General features: G+C 49.3%; 1 protein-coding gene across 1 annotated transcript in view; it reads left to right on the forward strand.

The window, feature by feature from the left end:
- Positions 1-17723, forward strand: part of LOC135899225 (glutamate receptor ionotropic, kainate 2-like) — a 99070-nt gene extending 81347 nt beyond the window's left edge. Inside the window, exons 12-15 of the mRNA XM_065428491.2 lie at positions 715-913; positions 9664-9889; positions 13954-14228; positions 15155-17723. Of these exons, the coding sequence (XP_065284563.1) occupies positions 715-913; positions 9664-9889; positions 13954-14228; positions 15155-15322 (868 nt within the window). The 3' untranslated portion in view covers positions 15323-17723. The remainder of the gene's footprint in view (positions 1-714; positions 914-9663; positions 9890-13953; positions 14229-15154) is intronic.
- Positions 17724-18828: the final 1105 nt, after the last annotated feature.

The raw sequence follows: 18828 nt of genomic DNA on the forward strand, positions 1-18828 counted from the left end.
GCATCCCATCTCATTCTTATTCTTCTGATCATTTCAGTCTCATGATCCGGATCCGCTGTCACTACCTGCCCTAAGTAGATGCATTCCCTTACCTCTTCCAGTGCCTCGCTACCTATCGTAAACTGCTATTCTCTTCCGGGACTATCAAACAATACTTTGCTTTTCTACGGATAAATTTTTAGACCCACCCTTCTGCTTTGCCTGTCCAGGTCAGTGAGCATGCATTGCAATTGGTCCCCTGCGTTACCAAGCAAGGCAATATCATCAGCTAATCGCAAGTTACTAAGGTATTCTCCATTAGCTCTTATTCCCAATTCCTCCCAATCCAGGTCTCTGAACACCTCCTGTAAACAGGCTGAGAATAGCATTGGAGAGATCGTATCTCCCTGCCTGACGCTCTTCTTTATTGGGATTTTGTTGCCTTCTTTATGGAGGACTACGGATTACGGCATCATTGATATCTCAAAATTATATTGTGCATAGCAGAGCAGTATAGCAACCGCAGTTCCTAACGAAAAGCCATCACCTGAAGCGTATCTAGAAGCAATTACAATGTAGAACTGGCTTTTAACTAATTTGTAAACGTACCTCATTCCATGATTACCTCGTTCGAACGGTTCGCTGTTGAAATCGAACTGACCTTACTTGCTTAAGATTTATGCGTCGCTTCGAATGCCAGGCAGTCAGTCATTGTTGGCAAACTGACGCGTGCAGGGCCACGTCCACCGTGGTGGCGATGGTGTCGTGGTGGCTCTTCTCTCTGGTGGTGATGGTGGCGTACGCGTCGGTGCTGGGAGAGTTCATCATACGCTACCGTGACCGACCCACGCTCGACAGCCTGGACGACCTCCTCCGCCAGAAGACGATCAATTACGGAACGCTGCACCAGGGCTCCACGCACGACTTCTTCAAGGTGCGCCAATCGGGAGCTCTAGCCAGATGTGCACACATTTGCATTTATACAGGGTGTCTCGCGTAACTTGTGCTAAAATTTAAATATGCGGGAGTGCTCCTAGCTCGAAAGAACCAATATAATGTGGTTTGCCGTTGCTTGGAGCAAGTCAGATTATTTTAATGCAAATCATTCTTTGCAAACTTCAGGCACAAACTTTCAGGTGTTTTCCGTTGCCCTATGCGTGCTACATCTGCCTGCTTTCTGCTTTCTGCGTGCTTTCTGCCCAAGCCTGAAAGACGCCCGCAAGAGCACGTGATAAGTGCCGCGCGACTAGTCCTGCGGCATTTGTTTGTGTTCTTCGAGCTTTCTTTAACGCTTGAAAAAAAAAGATATTATGTAGCACGTATTGAGAAAGCGAAAGGTGGATTGGGAATATTTCATGATGCCTTACAATCTTCCGATTGGCAATTTTGATCTGGCGATAATATTTGCGAAGTTAATTATTAATAAAAATCACCGCCCAAGCACTCCGTACAGATGGTTAATGGGCGAAGCTTAAACGTACGGCCCCGGTGTTTATCACTGGGTTAATCCCAACGGCTCATTAAACGAGGGATTGGCAGGCTGCCGGATCTTCGATACGCGGTTGCTGTTTGTGCTCGGCTGCACGAGCCTGTTCTTGCACCCAGGCTACAACATCGGCACGACGTAGACGAGCTCGCACCCAGTTCTACTCGCCGCGTCACTGATCGAAAGCTGCCTGTTCCTCACGATTACGCATGATACGTGGTCTATCCATTTCGGGGCCGGAGAGAAACTGCTGCGCGCGCGCTCGGCAGCGACGCAGAGCAACGACGTCACTATTGCCGCAGCTAATCTAACACCAGCCAGATAGCACAAGTCCTTTTCACTCCGATCCACGAAGCCACGTTATCTGGCCCGAATTCCGTAGAATCTAATGGGGATGCTCCCGAGTAGGCAAGTGATTTCGACGTCACCACTTTCATCACGCCACCATTGTCAATGGAAATTTCAAGCCAGGTAGCACGACGTCATGGATCGGAGTAAACACACCTAAAGAGAACTTCTTGCTGGGCAAGTTGGTATTGATTCATTATACCTATTTTTAAGGTGTCAAAAAACAACACACAGCACACAAAAGAGGACAACGGGACAGTGCGCTATGTCCCGTTGTCCTCTCTTGTGTGCTGTGCGTTGTTCTTTGGCGCCTTAAAAATAGGTATAAAGAAACAGGCCTCGCGCTATCTAAGTGGTGTTGGCTAATCGTGCGCCTATCATTCTTTCTCTTTTTTTTTTTCGCTGATGCGCATGCGGTTGCACCGGAGGAGATTTCGGTGCACAGGCGACCGATAGACGGACGGACGAATCGGCTAGCCATAGCTTTGCTGTAGAACTAATTATGTGACTGGGCAAAATTTTTGCATATCATATTCTTGCAGTCTGAGGCTCCACTGCACCAGGCGTCCCGAAGGGATTCTTAAATTCGCTAGCCAACACAACGCGTGATCGTGGCTTATAACGTTGAACGGCCTGCTATAGGTAAAGGCGGAATTTTGTTGCAGCCCAAATGATGGCGAGGCATTACTTTTTGGTTGTAGAATAATTGACTTCCGCTTTTGACAGCCACCGGTTAGCGTAAGCTATCACCCGTTCAAGTCCGTCGCTCCTCTGGACTAGGACGGCGCTGAGACCTACGATGGTATCGTCAGTATGGATTTCTGTATCGGCGTCTTCATGGTGGATAGGTTGAAAGAAATTTCTGTCGGTTGGGCGAGTTGCAGCCAAGGTGCATGGGATGAATGCCGACGTTTGCAAAATATTCGCGTACGACGGTTTGAATCAAAAGATACTGCCTGGTGAGGCTCACCGTAAATACGAGCCTGAGAAATAGATGGAGACGTGGCCTAATCTCATGATGCACAAGACGGCTCAAGTTACAACACCGCCGCTACCTCGCCCTATGAGGTAGCGGTGGCGTTAGGGAGCCGCACGAACTGTTGAATTTTGTTTCTATTGTAATAAGGCGATTTATTAAGAGGCACTGGGCACAGTCTGGTAGCGCTGGCAGTCGACAAACGCTGATCACGCGCACAGCCGCAACAAGAGCGCCTTCTTCGTCTTCCTCTTCACCACATTTGCCCCCGGGAGAGAAGAGGAGCCATCCTGGCGACTTACGGCGTAGGTAGGATGAGGGGGTCATAGTACGGCTTAAGTCGGTTGACATGAACCGTGTCACGCCCGCGATGCCTATGCTGGCAGTCGACAAACGCTGATCACGCGCACAGCCGCAACAAGAGCGCCTTCTTCGTCTTCCTCTTCACCACATTTGCCCCCGGGAGAGAAGAGGAGCCATCCTGGCGACTTACGGCGTAGGTAGGATGAGGGGGTCATAGTACGGCTTAAGTCGGTTGACATGAACCGTGTCACGCCCACGATGCCTATGGTCGGGTGAAGGTGTCACAGGTTCTACAACATAGGTGACAGCGGAGGTACGGTCTATGACGCGGTAGGGGCCATCATAGCGTGCGAGGAGTTTGGTCGAAAGGCCAGGGCTGTGAGGCGGGACCCACAACCAAACAAGGGAACCAGTCGGGAAAACTGGTGTAAGCGCGTCAGTGTCATGCCGCAGCTTTTGACGACCTTGAGCAGCGGTCGTAAGGGCTCGCGCGAGCTGCCTACAGTCCTCGGCGTATTTGGCTGCTTCAGACACAGGCGTGCATTCGGAAGCGTCGGGTCGGTATGGGAGCATTGTGTCCATAGTACACGAGGGCTCTCGTCCATACAGCAGAAAAAAAGGCGAAAAGCCAGTGGTAGCTTGTGTGGCCGTATTATAGGCATACGTGACGAACGGCAAAACAGTGTCCCAGTTACTGTGATCCGAGGCGACGTACATAGTCAACATGTCACCGAGTGTGCGGTTGAACCTCTCTGTCAAGCCGTTCGTTTGCGGGTGGTAGGCTGTAGACTTGCGGTGAACGATGCTGCATGCAGCGAGAAGGGCTTGGATGACTTCGGACAAGAAGACACGGCCCCTGTCGCTGAGCAGTTCGCGTGGTGCGCCATGTCGAAGAACGAAGTTCCGCAAGATGAAGAACGCAACTTCGCGCGCAGAGGCTGCCGGGAGTGCGGCAGTCTCGGCGTAGCGCGTCAAGTGGTCGACACCTACAATTATCCATCGGTTACCCGAGGAACTGCAGGGAAGTGGCCCGTACAGGTCTATGCCGACGCGATCGAAGGGCCGAGCCGGGCAGGGCAGCGGCTGTAGCTCACCAGGTGGGCGCTGTGGAATTTTCCGCCGTTGGCACGCCGTGCAAGCGCGTACGTACTGGCGCACGAAGTGATACATGCCGTGCCAGTAGAAACGCTGCCTTAGGCGAGTATACGTTTTCAGAACACCGGCGTGACCATTAGGAGGAGCAGCATGAAAATAAGCGCATATGTCAGAACGCATGTGTCGTGGTATCACCAGGAGCCATTTGCGACCATCAGGCAAATAATTTCTGCGGTAAAGAACGTTGTCGCGGACAGTAAAGTGAGCGGCTTGGCGACGAAGTGTTCGAGAAGAGGGTGTGGCGGATGGGTCGTGGAGGAAATTCAGCATAGTTGAAAGCAGGGGATCCTTACGCTGCTCGTCCGGCATATCAGCGACGTTGAAGGCTGACATGGATGCGAAGAGCGGAGACAATGGAGCCACATCACAAGGTAGCGGTGATCGAGAAAGCGCATCGGCGTCAGAGTGCTTTCTGCCCGATCGGTAGACAACGCGGATATCATATTCTTGTAAGCGGAGTGCCCATCGCCCTAGGCGACCTGACGGATCCTTCAACGAGGACAGCCAGCAAAGTGAATGGCGGTCGGTGACAATGTCAAAAGGGCGACCATATAGGTATGGACGAAATTTGACGAGCGCCCAAATAATGGCCAAGCACTCCTTTTCTGTTACTGAGTAGTTGGCTTCTGCCTTCTTTAAGGTGCGGCTCGCATACGCGACGACGTACTCGTCATAGCCGTCTTTCCGTTGTGCGAGGATTGCACCAAGTCCGATACCGCTGGCGTCCGTATGTACCTCTGTAGGCGCTGTGGGATCGTAGTGTCGAAGAATCGGTGGCGAAGTAAGTAGGCGACGTAGTTGCTGGAAGGCTTCGTCACAGGAAGTTGACCACGCGGAGATGCCGTTAGTAGCGGTAAGCAAATTGGTCAGTGGTGCGATGATAGTCGCGAAATTGCGCACAAAACGCCGAAAGTAAGAGCAGAGCCCTATAAAGCTGCGGAGTGCCTTAAGAGTAGTGGGCGTCGGAAACTCTGCGACCGCGCGAAGCTTGGCTGGGTCAGGAAGCACGCCGTCCTTCGATACAACGTGACCCAATATTGTCAACTTGCGAGCAGCAAAACGGCACTTTTTGATGTTAAGTTGGAGACCAGCAGAGGTGAGGCAGGTGAGTATCTCACGCAAGCGAACGAGGTGCGTCGGGAAATCTGGCGAAAACACCACGATGTCATCAAGGTAGCACAGACATGTTTTCCACTTGAAGTTGCGAAGGATGGTGTCCATCATGCGCTCGAAAGTAGCGGGCGCGTTGCAGAGCCCGAATGGCATTACGGTAAATTCGTACAAGCCATCGGGCGTGATGAAAGCTGTCTTCTCACAGTCATCATCTGCCATGGGCACTTGCCAATAGCCGGAGCGAAGATCCAAAGATGAGAAGTACTCCGCGCCTTGCAAGGAGTCGAGGGCGTCATCAATCCGAGGCAGCGGATAGACATCTTTACGAGTGATCTTATTGAGTCGACGGTAATCCACACAGAAGCGTATTGACCCGTCCTTCTTGCGTACTAATACTACAGGAGACGCCCAAGGACTGTGGGAAGGGCGAATGACGCCACGGTGCAGCATGTCGTCGACCTGCTCGTTAATGATCTTGCGCTCGGCTGCCGATACGCGGTATGGTCGTTGGCGTAAAGGAGGATGGGAACCAGTGTGTACGCTGTGAGTGACGGTTGCCGTACGTCCCAGAGATAGTTGGTCACAGTCAAACGACGAGCGAAAATTCTGAAGAAGCGCGAAGACTTGCTGGCGATATGGAGGCGGCAGACCGGCGTCTACGACAGATTCAAGAACGTCTGACGACGATGACGACAACGATGATGATGATGATGCGCATAGCACGGGAGAAGTGAGGGCGTCGAGTTCATAACAGGCCGTGTCGTCGGTAACATCGAGAATGTGAAGCGGGTCAAGGGGCTGAACACGACCGAATGATTCGCCGCGCAGTAACGTCACATGGTAGTGAGACGGGTTACACACAAGCATTGAGGATAATCCAGACGCAGTGGTGAGGACGGCAAATGGGAGAGGTAGAGCCTTGCGACGGAGAAAAATCGGCGACGGTGTAAAAAGCACTGTAGCGTCTGGCGCGGTAGAGCAAGAGACGGGCACAAGCGCACACATGTCGGGTGGTATGTCCGTATCGGACACAATAGTGAGCTTGGAGGCTTTCTGTTCAGAAGGGTCAGGCAGTGGGGCATCGGCAAGCGGGAAAAGCGCTACTTCGGCCCGGGCACAGTCGATGATGGCACGATGATGAGACAAGAAGTCCCAGCCGAGGATAATGTCATGTGAACATGATGACAACACGAGAAATTCAACAACATAGACAATGCCGTCGATGACCACCCTGGCAGTACATTGAGCGAGCGGGGCTATATGCTGCGCAGTCGCGGTGCTTAGAAGCATACCAGACAACGGCGTTGTGACCTTATGGAGGCTGCGACAAAGCTTTGCGTCGATAACAGAGACTGCAGCCCCAGTATCAATAAGCGCAATTGCGGCGGTTCCTTCGACCAAAACGTCCAATAAATTGCGTGGCGACTGTGCAGGCCTTGTAGAAGTCGCGAAGCTTGCAGTTCGTGCCTGCGGAACTGCAGCAACTAGTTTCCCTTGCTAGGTGACTGGCGGCGACGTAAGGGGGAAAGTGAGCGACGACGTGGTGATGGCGAACGATGGGTGCCGACAGGGCGTCGAGGAGGCGGCGAAAACTCGTGGTCGGGAAGAGCCGCATGCCCGGTGGTGTCATGGGAATAGGCATATCCAGGCGGTGCGATAGTAGCGTTACCAGGTGGCATGCGACGATGGCAGAAGCGCGCAACGTGGCCGGCGACACCGCAAGCGAAGCATATGGGTCGGTTGTCGCGTGTGCGCCAAGGGGTCTGAACTGGGCGTCGAGATGGAACGGGAGGCGACGCGGGAGGAGGTGCAGCTTGAAGTCGCATTGGCGCCGGAAACGAGAACGTCGGCGGCGCAGGTCGCGCGGCGACTTCGGCATAGGTCAGAGGTGCAGCCACGGGAGGGCAGGGGTGGGCGAAAGGTAAAGACCCAGCAAGTTCCTCGCGAATGGCCCGCCTAATGGGAGCAGCCAGAGATGTGTCAGGCTGGGGAGGTCCATCATTGAGAGGCAGCATGGACAATTGGCGTGCCACCTCCTCACGAACGAAATCCTTAATCTCAAGAGAGAGCGATGCTGCTGGCGTGGTGTTCGAGCGAAGCGTGAGGCCCGAGAGAGAGTCGCCAGGTGCGAGAGCGCTGCGCGCAAGGACCCTTTGTCGACGCAGCTCATCGAAGCTCTGGCAAAGAGTGACGACAGCTGCCACAGAAGTAGGGTTCCGCGCCAGGAGCATTTGAAATGCGTCGTCCTCGATGCCCTTGAGGATGTGCTTCACCTTGTCCTCTTCAGTCATGGTGGAATCGACGCGGGCGCAAATATCGACGACATCCTCTATGTAACTTGTATAAGTCTCGCCGGGCTGTTGAGCGCGCTGGCGGAGGCGTTGTTCTGCACGGAGTTTTCGCAAGGCTGGGCGACCGAAGACTTCCGCGAAGGCAGTTTTGAAAGCGGACCAGGTTTGCAGTTCCCGTTCGTGATTGTGGAACCAGAGGTTCGCAACGTCAGCAAGATAGAAGATGACGCTACGGAGCTTCGTCGGGTCATCCCACTTGTTGTGTTCACTGACGCGCTCGTAGGTAGAGAGCCAGTCTTCTACGTCAGTCTCACCTGATCCGCTAAAAACAGGAGGGTCCCGCTGCCGTTGCATGGCGCCGCACATGACAGGAGCGGCAGATGCGCCGAGTGGATTGTTGGGAGCGTCGGTCATAGTAGCGGCTGGAGCAGATGTTAAAGTTCGGCTGCGAAGTTCCAGGGCGAGGTCGGGGAGTGGAGCACCTTCCACCAAATGTAATAAGGCGATTTATTAAGAGGCACTGGGCACAGTCTGGTAGCGCTGGCAGTCGACAAACGCTGATCACGCGCACAGCCGCAACAAGAGCGCCTTCTTCGTCTTCCTCTTCACCACACTATTGAAGAAACAGAAGCAAGAGCAAAAGACTGCTAGGGCCTGACAAAGACTTTATGAACGGTCATGCCTGACACGACCATGGTGCACTCTTCGCTGCTTCAAGCGTCAAAACTATTTTATGATGTCGTCAACGGTCTAGCAGTGCTTATTATGAGTAAATTGAAGCTAGCGTCGGCGACGCTTTTAAGAATGCGGCTGGCTTTGTCAGCTTCGGCACTTCGTCGTCGACCCGCCGACACAGCGTTAATACATTCTGAATATACAGGATGTACTGCTCAGTAGATGTTCGGGCCCGGTACGAAAGTTGCTTCTAGGCAGCTTGCTTAAGCCCGACTGGTTTCCCGAAGAGCTCTTGCAGTTCTTCCTTGCAAATGTACCAGTTAGTCAATCCCTCCTTGCGTGTTTGGAACCAAACACGGGGCCGTTCACACGAGGTAGTAGGTGACGTTAGTCAGCATGATAGTTGGGTTTCAGTGGTTGTTCTTGTCGTCCCAGCCGTATTCGGTCATCTGTGTTCATGGTGTCAGTACCGGAGAAGGTGTCAGAGTCTTGGAGTTAGGTCAGGACAAACAATGTTGAGGTAGCCGAGGCTGAACCAGCAAACCTTTCAGTTGACATTGTCTAATGGCACACAAGATGTCAACTGCGAAGTTCCATGGTGGGTGGGTTTCCGCTTAGCCCACGCCTCCGCCAATCATGTTACGGGGAGTTTTCGGACGTGAGGTTTACTTACACTACTGGGCTTTAAAGATGGTGAGAGGGGCCACAACAACGAAGATCGAGATGGGGACGCAGAGCTCAGATGTTAGTGGCGCATGCTCACTCTGTGCGTTGGCTAAGAACCAAGTAGTTCAGCATAAAAAAATAAGAAAGACGAAATGTAAAAAATGTCAACAATATTTGTAAATAGGTAGTTGATGAATAATTGTACAAGACTGGTAGCTCATGATTTTATTGGAATGAAGGAATGAATCAAAGCAAATATTGCACTACAGTGGGTTGTGTCATTGACTGAAGTCTGTTTTATTCATTTTCGATGAAAGGCTTTCTTTAGTTATTTATGCCTATTTCAAAACTACGGTTGGCCTTGGGAGTAGATAAGGAAACAGCGCGTTACAGTGGTTAGAGTGACCAAAATAAAGTGTGCGGGTTCTTGTTTCGCAAATATTTCATGTCTGCTCTCTTGTGCACATTTAAAATTTTCGTTGATGTTACTATGCGATATACGTCAACTAATCGGAGGTGGCAGCTATGGTTCATCAACTTCCTGACCGATGGCCAGGCACTACTACGTGCTGTGTGGTTGACCAGAAAATTTGTGCATACGCGCTGCAAGCGTGATTTGATTTGTTCTACTGATCGTGATTGTTTTTTTTTCTCTCCGCCGTCCTGCGCAGCGCTCAACCTTCCCGCAGTACATGAAGCTCTGGCAGGGCATCCAAAGCCAGGGCCACGATGCGTTCGTGAACAGCTACGCCGAGGGCCTGGATCGCGTCATGGGCGGCACGTACGCCATGTTCATGGAGTCGCCCGCCCTCGAGTACCTCGAGAGTCGGTACTGCGAGGTGGAGCAAGTGGGGGAAATCATCGGCTCCTCGGGCTATGCCCTCGCCCTGCCCAAGGGTGCGTGCGTCTTGATTAGGACTAAACAACGAGTCGTAGGAAGTGCCAACAAATCGTTGAATCATCTAGTTTGTGATACCGGTGTCTTCCATCTGCCGTGTAATTCCATCCGTGATTAGAAATGAAAGCAAGGCAGGTATTCCTAGAAGGACGAGGACCTGAAAGGGATAAAGTACGGTCAAACTAGGGGATCTAACGTTTCGGCAAGGAAAGTTGTCTTCGCCGAGGCGACGAAGAAGAAATCTCACTGGACAAACGTCGGCCACGTGGATATCTCCTCTACGATCCATACTATTCATTCTATGGGTTAGAGTTTGTTTGAAAAAAAAAACAACTGGACTTATACACGAAAACCACGCTGACAAAACAGAAACCAGAGAGCAATGCTAAGATGAGCGGTATGTGTGAACAACGGTCCTGATGTAATGCAAATGTCGGTCATACCACGAGAGGAGCTTTGGTAAGCCCAAGAAATAAATAAGTAAATAAATAAATAAATATCCGAGGACACCTTAGCACTTATGAGTTGTGAATGCGAAAGCATTAATGTCCAGTTGAATGCCGCTGAACGGTCCTTCGAGTGCAGAACTCGCGGGCAGACGAGGTCATGGATACGCTTGGCGCGTTTTCATGTTTTCATTCGGCCTTACCGAAGCGAGGCACAGTTAGAACGCAGGGGAGAGTTTGCTCGGCCAAGGAACGCGCCGATAACACATGTTTCGAGAGTGAGAGCGATGGTGACGTAGCGTAGCGGTGATGCCCTCTTCCCTCACGCAACAGCTGGCGTGTTGGTGATCCGTTTCACCGCTCTGCTCTGTCAAGGCGAGCTTGTGCCGTGACGTCGCACCCAATAGGAATTTAGGTGCAGCTACAGACGCCGGACATCGGCTTTTTCTCTCAGTGAGCTATCTGGCGCTTCAGCATCAATAAATCAACAAATAAAAAATAAGTAAATAAAAGAAAATAAATAAGTAAATAAATGACGAGAAAGGAGATAACGAAAGTCGGGGTTCTAGTTCTTACGCAGGCGCCTGGTGACCTCATGAAATTCAGACGGCGTCGGCTAGGCACAAATTAATCATTTATTTAATAGTTTGTCGAAGAACGAGGACTATATTGTGCTATAAAAGGTACAAGAATGCTGAACCTAGAGAGTGTTTGGGGTATTTTTGTGGAAGAAAGCTATCTGAGACACGCGAAAATACTTTCAAGGCCATGGCACCATACTAAGTGCTGGCGCTGTGGATTCGGAGGAAAGATAAAAAAATGGAACTTTGGCCATTCATTTTCTCCATTAATACCGAACCGTTTTCCTTCATATAAATAAGAAATCGAGCCTCTAAGAAATCATTGATAATGCGAGATCAAAGTAAGTGCTGCGCTTTAGCGTGAGTGTAGATGATCATTTCCACTACTTGCGCTAACTGCTTCACACGAACAGAAAGCACACTTATACACAACTAGTTTTTCATGCCTGTGAAGTAATTATCGAAAGTGTAGTAGAAATGAACAGCAATCAACTAACTAGTCATCTAGTTGTGCTTAAAGCAACGATGACATGGTCGTCCGACTATTCTTAGTGTATCCTCGTAACGAGAGTACAGCGCTCAATATTATTATACAAAAAGAACTAGGCTCTCAGCTCACGCTTCAACTTGAAATTTCAATTTGAAATCGCTGCCTAGAAACCCCTCCCACCAGAAGCCACCGCCATTTCGGCATGGTCTGTGTGACGTCAGGAAGTTAGAGGCCCCTGCTGTTTCGTCTGCTTTGAAACAGCTCTAGACCCCATCGGTCGTTTTGCTCGGCACGCTCTGGCCCCAAACGGTGCAGCAAACGCCAAGAAACACATGCAAAAACAAAACAGAGAATGACGGCCGTGACGTCTTTCCTGGTCCTGCAGTTCAGGTGTTAGTAGTACACGAAACCATGGCCTTCGAGATCGGCTTCGTTACTCGAGGGAGCCATTTCCGGGAGTGTCAATGCATTTCTTCACCAGTAAGCGTTGCCACACTGCTGTAGGATTCAACTGTGACATCAAAAAAATTTATATAGAAATTTTCAACTGCGCTGAATGCGCTCAAATATTCCCAATTTCTTATGGGTCGCGTGCGGTTGAACACGGAATGCCTAATTCAACCTCGAATATATGGTCTCGCAGCCCACCTTTATTTAAGTGTACATTCATCAGTGTGTCTCTTGTGCTCGTTTGACTGCTGCACGTGGAATCATCATTAGCATTTGCCGCTGAAGCTATGCCACGTGATTTCTATTGGAGCGAATGAACATTTGGCTATGGCAGGCGCTCTTTGAGAACCAATCTAGAGGAGGTCCAGTATTGCTGCAAATCGGAGCTGGAAGAGGACATAAACCACACGAATGTGCCATAATTGTGATGGCATGTAGGGGTGTACGACTATACGAAATGTCTAATAGAAATCGAACAGTTTTTGTTACTATTCAATTCGAGAATTCACTATCCGAAACTGTCAAACCTTCATTCCATTCGAAGACTAAGAAAGAGAGAGAGAGTGAATATATTTATTTAGCACGTAGACCTGTCCCTTTGGCTCCAGGAAGACCCTGATATGTGATACCGGTGTTTCCTGGAAGGTTTGGGAGAGGGCAGGCCAGGGAGTGAGGCAGCTGAATATGTAAAGGGAAACGGGGCGATGATGGCAAGGTATCTTCGACGAGAATCGGGCTTTGAGGTATGTTTGGCAGTGAGGTCAATACTAAAAGGGGCAACAATAGGTTTTTTCCATTGTGCAGGCTGAAAGAATCATGCAAGGGGGGAATATTTGGAATGATTATGCTGCAGAGAGAGGGAGAGAGAGAAATATAAGATAGGAAACGCAGAGAGGTTAACCAGACGCATGTCCCATTATGCTTCAGGAGAACTGAGCTTGGTGCGTAGACGAACCGGTTCCTGAGCGAATGGAAGGAGAAGATAACATGAGCACATGTTTCCAGTCGTTAAGCAAGCATGCCTGGGCATGGGCAGCCTACAAGCCAGCTGTCTTGATATATCCAAGCTATTTATCAAATGTCCAATACACCCACGTTTGATTTCCTTCAAACTATTTTCAGGGTTGTGATAGTACGCTTATTTATAGCTCCTTCATCGAGCACTGCAGCTTATGATGCGCTTCTGGTGACGTGTTCTTTTTTTTTTCGTTCCAACTGGAGTCATTGTGTGCAAGATACGATAACATTTCCGTTCTTTCTATGTTCCAAGCTTAACTACTGACCTGACATCAAGTTGGTAACAGCATTACATGCAAACCAGTATGTGCATGAGCCGCAGCCTGTGGGAATGGAGAAAGAAGTTAGCAGTGTGAAGGAACAATATGACATTCTCATGTATTCACCTAGTCCCACCGCTCCATTACACAATACATTTTTATTCGAAGTTACACCTTTTGTGTTCTTTTTTTTAACTTGTTAACTGAGCTTACCAATACGCAATTCCTGGTGCATTCCTCATTATGGGTAAGTGCTACATCTGAAAGGTGCATCATCATCATCATCATCTATCTAGAAATAATATGCTGCGTAGGCTAGCCTTTATCTACCACAAAAGGTTAAATTTGTTTATTTTAAATGTGCGGTGAGCAATACACAAATATATTTCTTTCGAGCAGGTAGTGCCATAGAAAACGGTAGTAAGAGCTCTGTATCCAGCGTTCTATGTCCGGAGGGTGTCCAGGACGAGCCTTCGCCCAAGAGGACCGCCCGGCATAGAACGCTGGATAGATTGCCCTTGCTGCCGTTCCCCATTGCACTACCTCCACAAAACAATTTTGCGTATCCTATAACACACCTTTACTAAGGGTAAAGACACGCGTCAAAAGATATAGAGCCTTACATATGGCAAATAACGTAACTAAGCATGTTTTTTTCTTCATACAGACTTCTCGGAACACTTATGTTTCACTTTGCTTAGGAATGAGAAAGATTCGGTATCCGATTTCATATCTGAAGGTCGCTTTTCGCGAGTGTTCGTACCCTAGTCGAGCCCTCCTAATGGAGAATTATTGTTCGGGCGTGCCCGCCTGTCGCAGGCAGCGCGTTCCGGTCGGAGTTGTCGGCGGCCATCATCCGTCTGAAGAGCGACGGCACCCTGCAGCTGCTTCGCCACTACTGGTGGCACGAGCAGGGTGCCATTAACTGCCCTCGCGAGCAGCCCGTGTACCGTCCCACCCCGTTCACGGTGCGCTTCGGCCGTCTCAGCCTGGTCTTCGTCTTCCTCCTGCTGGGACTCGTCATCACCATGCTCGTCATGCTCTTCATCTTTGTGCGCGGACACGCGCAGAAGAACCTCAGCGCCGAGTCCATGGTTAGTGCACACTCTATACGCATAACAAAGTCTATTACGACAAGTTCTAGATTCAATCCAGTAGCACTTACTGCCTCTCATATATATACATATATATATATATATATATATATATATATATATATATATATATATATATATATATATATATATATATATATATATATATATATAATTTATGAGCTGTGAAATGCTTCTGCTGATGTTACCTTCAAATTTAACATTACTCTCACATCAGTTACAGCGTGGCTTTCACCTTTGTGTGTAAAATTGTACGCCTTACTAAATGTTACCGTGATAAGAGCAGAGAACGAATACGTCAGAAAGCACGCCGCATAAATTTGTTGAGTTTGTCCAGCTTCAACGAAACTTCTGACTGCGTAAAAAACTGAGTTTCATATATTTCATAGCGCAGCCCCCGTGCAAATTTTTAAGTTACAAGTACGAGTGAAAGTGTCGCGAAAATATTTGCAAGGTAGGCGCTTGTGAAGCCGAAACTGAAAAAAAGGGAATCGTCATCCTTACCGTACGCCAGAAGTGACACGTCACCGAGAACGCGCGGCTCTAAGGCATGGCTTTCGAGCCTATAGGCGGCCATTACAGCTACCCGCGCCTACCTGATAAACCTCGGGTCGACGTGCTCGTAATTACGTCATGTCCGCTAATCAACAGGGGCACGCGTCGTTTGCTTAGGGGCTGTGTAAAAGCTGCTTCGAAGCACTTTCGTCCAGGTGTACAAAAGACAACCTGCCTCGTCGAAACGAGCATCGGTGCCGGATCGAGACGACCTCCTTCGTTGTTCAGTTTTAGTTCCTTTGATTGGAGTCCGAGTCTTCCAAGCAACCTTTGGCTTGACCTTGGGAGTGTCCGGATCTTGCGTTGGCGCTGTTTCGTTCTCTTGATATAGCGTGTCGATGACTGCGCAGAGTGCCGTCTGGAACACCCTGGTGGAAGAGCTGCGCGCGGCGATGCTGTGCCGCAAGGAGAAGCGTGCCAAGGAGGAAGAGGACGCGGCCAAGGACCAGGAGGCGGCCACGGCCACGACGCAGCCGCAGCAGCCCACCATCACCACTCCGAATGACACAGCTCCGTGAACCCCCATGTGGCGCTGGACGTTGGGCTTGCGCCATTCGGGGCGCACGAGGCAGCGCAACAGATCAGTGGCCGGCCCGTGGCACTCGCCGGTCTCGTCGCATCATACTTCGCGATTCGTCCTCGCAGAACAGTCCGATTCTGAATTGCGAAGCCAAGGTCCTTGCCCGAATGAGCTCTTTTTTTTTTCTTTTCTTTTGCCTCTATTGAGGCGTTTCGCCATCTGCTACAATGAAGTATTTGGTCGCATAGGCTTATACGCCGATAAAACATTTCAGTCGCCTTCATTTCGTTTAATTTCCAGCCAAACAGAATTGCGAGTATCAGTACATGAAATGAAAATGAGACGAAAATGTGTTCTCCCGCTCACGATAAACAGCGGCGCGTCAACGTGGCGATACGAAGAAGCCAAGCAAAGCACGCGGTGTTGCGCAGTTTTCTGCCGAGGCTGTCGCGTATGCAAATAAGGAAGACGAAAAGCCTTCTGCAATGCCGCGCACTTCAACGCGTTATTACAGCTACCTGCGTTTAGGATACTCTGTTAATCCGAATTGCCTGGACATGTATTCACTCCATTAAACTTTCTTAAAGGTGAGCCTCAGATAGCTAAACGGATATGCAATATCCCTTCAGAATCTGCGCTAACATATCAGCGCGGATGTTCTACCAGATTGGGAGGCGCATTTGCATCAATCACAGCGCTGACTGTTCTCTCGGCAAACTGCGTCGTAAATTGTGTTTTTGGAACCACTTCGCACTGACAGAATTCAGCGGTGTGGGTCATGAGGAGCTGAACAGCCACCAGAGAAAGCAAGCAGTGGGCTTCGCAAATGTTCACGTCCGGACATTTTTTAATGTAATGCAGGAAGGAGCCAGACTACGAGAAAATAATGAAAACATAATAACAGAGGACGAGTTTTTTTTTTCGTTTCCTTAGATAAACCATGGCGTCCAAGTTCAATAGTGTGCGTGCCTTTCGGTCCCAGAGGTCATGGATGAACGTGCCACTGACGCGAAACAGGAAAAGGACAAAGAAGACGAAATGTCAACACTGGGCCAAAAAGTAGTCATAATTAGACCGTGCCATACAACTCCACAGCAACGGTTATTGAAGTTTAAGAACATTTCCTTCTTCGAGTGGCTGTGAAAATTCGTTAGGGCGTTACAACTTCTCACACTTCTAAACGCTGTCATGTGCTGAAGACATTGCAGCCAAGCTGAAACGGCGCTCACGCTGCAATTGATTATGCCAAAAAGCGCTTAGCGAAGGAACGAAATGATGTCAAGTTACTGACAGGGGAAGCAAAGCGAGATTTTATTCGACCTTTGCAGAGTTAAGTGCTCGTGACATCAGCTGATGTCCCAAAACACCTTTCCGCAGTCTGCCGCGTCATCTGGTGCTAGCAAATTTGTTGACTTTAGTTCGTAAAATTGTAAAATGTTGAAGTTAAAGTCGCACTCATTACGTCATGTACTCGGTCACCTCGGCAGCGTGCCCGAAGGTGCCCACGGTGCCCGCGGTGCAATGCGAATTGCTTCTGATAGCTGTGTGAGAACAGCGCAACGCGACAGACGTGATTCCAGAGGAGCCTTTTTTTTTTTTACCATCGACGTGTTGTGGCTCCGGCTTTGCTTTCAATATCGTAAGCTTCCCAAAGCAGGCAATTACATGGTGGATCTCGTTTTTTCCCCTTCAGTCAGCGATGAGGCTTGTGATATTCTTCAAGTATTTTCATGGTAGGCAGCAATCTTCGACGAGCTAGTCTTCTATTTGCGTATTTTATATTGTTACTTAGCGGTTTCACCCGTTGCATTACAAGAAAACAGAACTTGTCAAACACTGGGTTGTGGTGAATATTGGTCCCTGCTGCATACTTCAGTTCTCATAAAACAGCATTAGCATGATTATTTGGTTCCTAGAAGAAAACGACAATGAGGAAGAAATATGCTCGTCATTCGGCAGATTTTCTTTGCCTTAGATTATGCATAGTTTGAGTGGTTAAGTGTGATAGTGCGTTCTTTTAATTTAGATAGGTATAATGGTTACACAGCTTCCCCAAGGACTTCTATTCGCTTAGATTGGCGTCTCATAAGTTACACTGGCAGAATTTCACACTTCTAGCATTAATTCGCGACTTCGTTTTTCAAGGATCACTCATTTTCCACAAACCAATTCATTCGATCGAAGCACCTGTTTACACGACTAAATAGCATGCAATTCAGGTATTTTGGATTATAGCTGATCACCGTTCGCAACGGGGGAAGACGCAAGACATCAGACGAAGAATTGTCACGCGTCCGAGTGCCGATATGACTTTTCATCATTTGCACATGTGCTCGGATGGCTTAGCGCAAGTTATGTAAAGTTAGTTTGACAATAAAAAAAAACTCGTCGAAAAGTGCGCAACCAGTTCTTTCGCTACAATGCTAAGCGTGACCAGGCACAACGTTCTTTTAAAAAATTGTGCAGATCTCACGCATGCACTGTGAGAATCGACGTTATGCGGAGCGTTCTGCAGGCAGCTGGAAATAGAACGTTGTTTGAGGTTCCGCAAATATTTACCAGGTTGACCAGCATATTAATTTAAATCCCGTATCTGTGTGTGTGACGCGACTACAGTGAACAATAATTAATGCGAGAGTGCGTCAGTCGACAACAGCTAGACGGCGGCGACGGTAAGTACGATTGCATGATTTCTACGTGCAATCGAAACAATGTGAGCAAGTGGCATGGAGGTGCCAGATGGGCAGGAAGCGCAGAAACTAAATGCTCTTTGAGGGCAGCATGTCGAATCACTTGGAGGTCACAAACGGGTCACAGACTGCACAACCTGACGCCCGTGTCATTTCATGGCCACGCGGACGAGAGGCATGGTGCTGCCGCTTGACATGGTCCAGCCGTGATGACGCTGCTATAGCCTAATTTGATGCAGCCTTGTCGCACTCGGACGCTATATGCACCAGGAAAGAGCACTCCTCGATGTTCGATTAAGCAGCCTGCTTAATCGGGAAGAATGGGAATGGGAATGGGCTTTGGGAAGAATGAGGAGGCGGCGCGTTGTTGTCCAGCGCTCGGAAGTCAACGCTCCTGGGAAACCTCCTTTGCAAACGCTGTTTAAGCGGATGAAGCCACCACCAGGTGTTAGCGTAGATGGCCCGCGAGAATCAGAGGGGAGTACCCGATGAGGAAGCTGGAATGACGAAGCAGACCGACACGGTATCACGAACACGAGCATCTGGTCATCGTCCCAATTTAGCAGAGAACTTGGTCCACTGCGTCGACGTAAGTTCTTGCCATGAGATTGTCATGCCATACATCCGTGCATGTCACGAAATTATCTCATTCTTGTCATGCATGTTGCGACATTCATGGGAATCGTGTCATGGCTTGACAGCATATCACGGTATTTATTCCAATCATTTCATTACATAACAGCATGGCATTTCATTAATGATATGGATGCATGTCACGACAAGCATATACAGCATATATCGAGTTAAAGAAATG

This window comes from Dermacentor albipictus, chromosome 5, assembly GCF_038994185.2.
Source record: "Dermacentor albipictus isolate Rhodes 1998 colony chromosome 5, USDA_Dalb.pri_finalv2, whole genome shotgun sequence".
NCBI classification, from domain to species: Eukaryota; Metazoa; Arthropoda; class Arachnida; order Ixodida; family Ixodidae; genus Dermacentor; species Dermacentor albipictus.